At 34.3% G+C, this 7466-nt stretch overlaps 1 protein-coding gene across 1 annotated transcript; it reads left to right on the top strand.

Moving 5' to 3' along the window:
- The first annotated feature begins 438 nt into the window (after positions 1-438).
- LOC124437922 lies at positions 439-6482 on the top strand. Its single transcript, XM_046987887.1, has 2 exons — positions 439-639; positions 4276-6482. The coding sequence occupies exon 2, from the start codon at positions 4310-4312 to the stop codon at positions 6155-6157; it is 1848 nt and encodes a 615-aa protein (XP_046843843.1). The 5' UTR covers positions 439-639; positions 4276-4309; the 3' UTR covers positions 6158-6482.
- The last annotated feature ends 984 nt before the right edge of the window (positions 6483-7466 follow it).

Here is a 7466-nt window from a genome sequence, read left to right as displayed (position 1 = left end):
AGTCACCGACGCGAATCATGACTTAATTATTAACCCCCTATGACATCTTGACTAATAATAATGCAAATGTTTGTGTTCTTTAATCAATAAATAAAGAACAAGTAACGCTGTCATGACAAATCTTAAAAAACTTATGATATGAAATGTATTTCAAACATTAACAGTGAAAGTAAGGTGTTTAAAAGATTGTGTGTCAATGGATTCTTTTGCAGCCCTCCTCTCCCACGCAACGATGCCCTTCGAATCAGTTTTAATTGGCCACCAGAAGAGAGAAAATTCTCGTGAAAAGTATTTAAGACACAAACATTAAATATGCTTATGTGTGAACTATTTGTTACATGACTATTAATGATTTCTTTTTTTAATATAACTAAACTATAAGATTCATAAACATGTTGAGAACAGCTATGAAAATTTAATTAAACATGAACGAAATTCTTTCTGTCTAATTCCTCCCCTCCTGACATAGAGAATAAACATTTTTTTATAATATCTAACTCCCGCAAAGATATTTAAAAATTGTTAACATTTTTAAGTTTGCAGCTATCCACGTTGCAAAACAGTATTCGACTGCATTTGATGGTTGTAATCTAACGCAAGACAAAAATTGTGAAGAAGTGATAGCTGGCAAAAGTAACGGTACGTTTTACAGAATTTATAGTGTTGCATTGCATAACTAAACATTTAAGAGCACGTATCAGAGCGATAGGTCCATTGTATTGGGTTCAAACGTTTCTTTCCGTAGCTAAAAGCCAGTCCCTATTTCCTTTAACTCTATCCAAAAAAAAGCGTTGTGTTAAGCTGTTTGTTTCGTATTCCAAAAGCCAGTCTGTTTATACTTTACTGCTCTCCACTTGCTCAAAATTTTAACAACAGCGTGATTAGTTTTATTACAATAAAAAAATACATGCAAAAATCGAGGCGTTGGCTACATAGAAACTACTTTATAGCTACATAAATTGATGTTGCATACTCGGCAGTATTTCATCATTATGCTACAGATATATGTAAATCCTAGACAAGGGTTATATTACAGGTTTTATCATTCATGAAAGGATTTAGTAATAGATTTAGACCGGTAAAGCCGGGATTTAGTGATGTCCATGACGGTGATATAAAAATTCTGGCGTAGAAGTTTATACACAGATGAATTTTCTAAAGCAAAAAATTATATTCAAAAGCGTTGATCTTATAATTGGTGATGTAAAATCAAATATTCCACTTTCAATCTTATTTTTATATTTGTGTTCGTGAATTTAGTGGGGGTAGCACTCGTTAGGTAAATTTAGTTCAAGAACACGGCCCACCGGAAATTGCACAAATTTATCAAACAATAGAATGCAAACAGCATTCAATAACAACAGTTAACAGGGTTGCCACATCACATATGCCTTAAGGGTTTAATGCTTCTCGGTTAGTCCACTGAATGAATTTCCTTGCGTAAACAAACATCTGCTTTTTTTTTAAGTAAGTGATAAGTAACAACATGTCTAATATATTAGATACATCTTCAACACATTGTAAGGACTATGATAAAATGTTCTTTAAGAACGGCGAGGGCATCATTATTGCATGTAGGTAATTACAGGGGGTGTGTGTAATAAAGAGATTTTGTTTTGGTCAAGTAAAGTGCATTTGTAAAAAGTAATTATTCCACATTATAGTAATTGTTTTTCTCAAATACACTGTATTCAAGTGTGCGAGAAAGTCATTGCCAGCTGCCATCATCCAGTCAGCTTTTTTACTCATTCTTGTATTCTCATGTATAGCTACATCAAAGCATGAAAGCCTTTGTGTATTTTATATTTCTTTATTCAAGTTCTCTTGGACAAGCCGCATACTTATATAATATATGTTAGTAATTTTACCAGTACACCATTTTTCGGTTGGTAATTGCATTTATTTTCCTCTTTTTGGCAAAGCACAGATTTCCCTGTGGCCATCCACATGGTATTAGTGAATCACGGTATTTTCCACCTTCAGCAACATTCCATTATCAAATGCCCTGTTGCACTGCCAAGCTCTTTCAAAGCGTTGCTGCTATGTCGTCTTAGGCAATCTGCCGCCGCCATCTTCTTCGGCATTTATTTAGATGCCCCATTTCTCTGATTATTTTCAACGATCCCTTTTCCTCTAGTGCTCCTGTAGAGCAAAGAAAGGTTATGAGTTTATTGGATTGTTGTTTTATTTCAACTATTCCTAATGGTCGTCTTCAAATCCTGCTTATACTTTACTTTGTAATTTACTTCATCCAAAGCTTTTCCTCTTAATCCTTTATTGTCCATCCTCAATTGTTTGCTCAATTTAGCTCAATAGAACCTTTCTATCTACGTAGCCTTCACTTAATTCGCATCTTCCCATAACACATCCCAAATGTCAAGTTCTACCTTTTTCCATTGCTTCTTCTACAATTTTTTCAATGATACTCTTCAAGAATTCGTTTCTTCATGGGACTTTAATCTACACATTGTTAGATTTGCCATACTACATGCTGCCAGTATTATTTTATGATCTCAATTTTTCAACCTGCACTTTTTTCATATAAAATCTTTTGTCTTTTCCTTGCTCCCTAAGTGCATTTGAGCATTCCTATTAAGCTGTTCCGTGTCTTCTTTCTTCACGTTATACATATTTACCATATATGCGACAATAGGCACAACTCCAGAATTTACTTCAATTTACTTCCAGAATTTTTACAACTAGCCTCTGGGAACTTCTTGTTGGCGTTCATTTTCTAGCGTGCTCACATCCGAGAAAACTTTTCACAACCAATCATTAAGGCGAGTTTTTAGTCTCTTACTCCTTTAACAATATAGGCAACAGTACTGTTCTTTCGAGAGTATCCCATTCTAATTTACTCTACGGTTGCTCGATCCATTCAAAAAACTTTTTTCTAGCACGTTCCTCATTTCTCCCCCATTTTAAACAAGAAAGTAAGTACTTCCCTGATTCCAGGAGGTAAACATGTTTTCCACTTCTTGACTGTTTCGTACAACTTATTTTCATTGATTTTGAATAATTCAATGGCAGCATTTGCCATTGAGTTTCGCCAACTGTTTTCATACAATTTCTGTACGGAGTGCTGGTTTCATTTTTTTGTTCGTGAAAAACGCTTTCATGTACAATACTTCATGCCCTTATCTTGGTGCTATTTGTTTGTCTGCATCGCTTGATTCTCAACTACACAACCCCTCATAAACATTCTATTGTAAAGGTTTTCTCTCTCTTGTTCTTATTTGCTCCAACTTCATCTTTTGGTACCGTAATTCTTCAAGGTAATTTCTTTTACATTAGCAGTTCTTATCTTCGTTACGTTTGTGTTCGGTAACTTTCCCCGCATCTCATTTTCCATTCTTGTTGCCTTCCTCTTAACTTTTCACGAATAAATCTTATTTGACAATCACGCATCCATTCATATAAATTCTTTCAATTGTTTTCTTTTAATTTTCTTGTCCTTCTGTTATGATCTTTTCTTCATTTTTTCTCCTCATTGGAGCACATGGTTATGTTTTCATGGGCTCTCTTCTTGTTCACCCTGCCATGTATAAAGACCCTCAACTGCCGTGATTATGAAACCAAAAATTTTCCCTCTCCTAGGGTTACTGTTGCCAAGTCTTACTTGCTTAATATACCAGAGCACTGTTTGTTTTAAAACGTCAGATACTGGCTTTTCGCTCCTCCCGTTAGCTTCCAATACTACAGCAGCGTGAATGCAGGGAGTTGAACTGTCAGAGGCTTTATTTTGCGCTTGCCATTGACACTTTTTGTTGATATTGAACACTCATCATAATCGACTAACAGAACTTTAACAACTCGACAGGACCTTATTATTATTGTCATCCTTTCATCATGAGAAATTTAGAAATATTTACGCATTTGTGAATTATTTACCTACAATAAAGAGTACTAATGAACAAGTCATTGCAACCATTTCATAAAACATCACAAATGAGCTAAGTTGTGCAAATTACTTGACGCTATGACATATTTTTATACAAAAAGTACGCGTTGTGCATCAAAGTTACAACGAGACGCCTGAGACAAAGCCCGCTCGATTTTAACTACTGACATGCAAATATGTTTGAGTTTGGCAGCTGAACGAGAGAGAGAGAAAAAAAGGGATGAATTTAATCACGACAGAAATTAATGACTTAGCTAAAAAAACTGCATAGTAGGAATAAAAATTCGGGATGGTTTTGCCACTAGTGGAAGTCCTTTGATCAACAATAAACTTTTCTACATTATAATTCCTGTATTCTACAAAACATTTTTTAGATTACTAAACAAAACAAAAACAGAAGAAAACTCAATGGATCCAGTAACGATAGGTTTTGGCATGTTGACGGTTTTTGCAAAAGGTGGGAAAACACTACTGGAATTATCAGGTGTAATTGAAAGCAAATTAAACACATTAAAAGCAATATCAAGAAATGATTTTTACAGTAGCATGAGTAATTTCAAAAAAGGTATTGAGAGACTGAAACTCGCCCAGTCAACTATAAACGAAGAATCAGAGTCACGACAACACGAGCGAATAAAGTCGGCTAAAGAATCGTTTATAGAGGCAGTCAAAGAAGCAAGCAACGCATTTCACAATGAGTCATTAAAAATTGAAGAAAGAATAGTAGCGTGCTGGATTTGCATCGCAAGTTCTATCCTACGACACTATAATGATAGCAAGGCAGCAAAAAAGGATTCTATGGTATACTTAAAGGAATTACATTCATTTCCCGAAATTGGAAAGATGTTTTCAAAAATGAGCGATCTTTCCAAAAAAGACAAAAACGTTGATAATGTAATAATGATCAATTTATTATTGGCCGATTTCATTTCCAACAACCCATCCATACGTTACGCAGTTCTTGATTGGCCATTGATTAAATGTGGCGAGAAAATATTTCATCCTTTGTATTTTAAAGAAGTTGAAGGAATCACGAGTTCCTCAACACCTTGGCACGAATATAATTTTTGCATGGATGAAAGTGACCTATTTGTCGACAAAGAAATCACATTAACCAACAAAGGAGAAATGCTGATTTTTTCTGGAAAAAATCTCCAAAAAATCGACAGTGAAACAGGAGAGCTTCAACCGTGGTGTGAAGAAAATTACAAGATTGATGATTGGCAGATTAGATGCATGACAGTTGATAACAATGGCGTGGTATATGTTCTTTCTGGTTATGGACGTAAAAAGACTTGGAAATATCTATTGACAATCTTTTCACAAGACGGTACTTTCCAACAGTCTACATTAAAGTTCCTAGACAACAAAGAGGCACGAAATCTGTTCATGGCCGTAACACAAGATGAAAGAATTGTTGTTGCATTTGTTGAAGGTGACCAGAGCAATATCACCGTGTGTGGATGTCACAAAGATGGTGAACTCTTTTTGAAGGAGTTGAAGGAAAAAGGTGAACCTTCTTTAATCTTTGGTGAGATGAAAACTTTCTCTGTTTCTTCTGATAACATAATAGCAATCATAGTATTCCGAGAGGAGCGTTTTCGAAAATTTCATAAGCTCCTCACCTACAACATAGAAGGTGACCAAATAAAAGTCGTGAAGTTCAACCCAATTCTGAAAGAAATCAGATCGTATGATGAAGTAATTTATACACCCAAAATCGACACCATAACAGGTTACTACTTCAGTGAAATTGATTCAAAGTTAGTGGTCGAGATTTTCTCTACTGTAACTAAGAAACATCAGTTGTCGCTCGTGCTGATGAAAACAGAATACGACTCAGGCATGTTCAACGATAAGTCTCGTCTTGTTCAGCACGCTAACAGAAAGGTGGCTTTGGTTACAAAAGAGCGTGTACTTCATTTAAAAAAAAGCTTTGCCCTAGAGGAATCATGCGTATCGCACATAATTGCTAGGAGTAAGTCGATTCTAAAAAAGAATAAAATAAATTTTCCTGGCACGATACATGACATTTTTTCATCGAAAAAGTTTGCTGAGAACATGCTTAATTTCAAAGAAAGCATTACAGCAAAAAAGGATACGAAAACGGTTGACAGGTCAAAATCCAAATCACCAAAAAGCTCAGTAGACCCCAAGAGGTCGAACCAAGAAGGGAGTTCCAAGAATCCTGATATAGAAGAACCAGAACAACGTCCAGTGGCTAACATCGTTGCTCAATTTGAAGATAAAAAGTGACAAGAATTTATAAACTCTCTCGTGAAAAGACATTTTTGCAATACAATCAGGGCTTGAAAGCTTTTAAGCCATTTTCTAAGGCTTCTTCAAGCTGCAAAATATTATGATTAGAAAATTTCAAAGAAAAGTTTTTCCACTTTCTTGCACAGTTCACTTTCGTATAAGTCAATTTATTAACATGTATTTATCAAGTTGCCCGTCATTTATTTATATATATATTGTAGGGTTTAAAAGCCCAAATGTATCACGTGAAATTATAATATGGCACACTAGCACATGTATCGAACTATCCTTTCAAATTAAACAATGTTATAAATTTGGCAAATTGTTTCATCGGTTTTATTTAAAGTTCTTTAGTGTAATGCTTTTCTTAAAATTAACGTCACTATGGTGCAATTGTGCTGACAATTAGTAAAGTCATTTACGTACCTAATTAAGCCTCTCCTCTGTAGAGGTTATTTATTTCAAATTTTAATGTTTAAAGTTACATATGCAAATATAAAATAACTTTACCGTTTTCTTATCTAAATGGCGGAATTAAGAAGGTTGGAAATCTTTTGACATAAAGTACAGTCACCATTATAAACAAGGAAACGACACTTTTTTGGTACAGCGACTTGTACAGCTACTTTTATTGTGTGATCTGTAAACCATTCTAAAGTTATGTAGCTGAGTAGCTAAAACTGTTTTTGATGTAAATTGTATGGGGGTTTTCAAGTTTGGAATTGCTATTGTTGTTTCTAAGGTCGCACCTGTCATTAATACTAATTTCAAACCTATTGGAAATTGATGATGTGATTATTTTAATTTTTCATTTTGCAAATAAAATTCGACTTTATAACACTGGTGAAAGGCTGCCACTTTAATTCTTTTGGAATATCTTCAAACCGTATTTCGTACAGGTTTTACCAGTTTCTCATAAATAAAATTTTTGAGAATTTTCGTAATATAAAAGTAAGATGTGATGAAATATTTGTGCTCTAAGATCAATAATATATTTTTTCACTTCCAAGAATGTAAGTTAACACCGCTTCAAATTTGCATTAGAATAGAGTGAAAATCTGATATATGACCATTACACACATTTTAAGGTTGAATGCAAGCTATTAACTTACCGAGAAAGCTCTGCGAAATAAAGAGTCTTAACCATTTCTGCCGTACAATTTTGCCTAAAAAATTGTGAAGCCTTTACAAATAAAAAGTCATGAATGTTACACGCATTCAAGTTTAAATGATGTATAGTGTAAATTAAATGTAAGCTTTAACATGGCTTTAACCATGGTTTATTGGTGCTATACAGGATGCATAA

This window comes from Xenia sp. Carnegie-2017, unplaced genomic scaffold, assembly GCF_021976095.1.
Source record: "Xenia sp. Carnegie-2017 unplaced genomic scaffold, XeniaSp_v1 HiC_scaffold_18, whole genome shotgun sequence".
Lineage (NCBI taxonomy): Eukaryota > Metazoa > Cnidaria > Anthozoa > Malacalcyonacea > Xeniidae > Xenia > Xenia sp. Carnegie-2017.
Note: the sequence above shows the minus strand (reverse complement) of the source record. Positions and strands in the feature narration are given on the sequence as shown.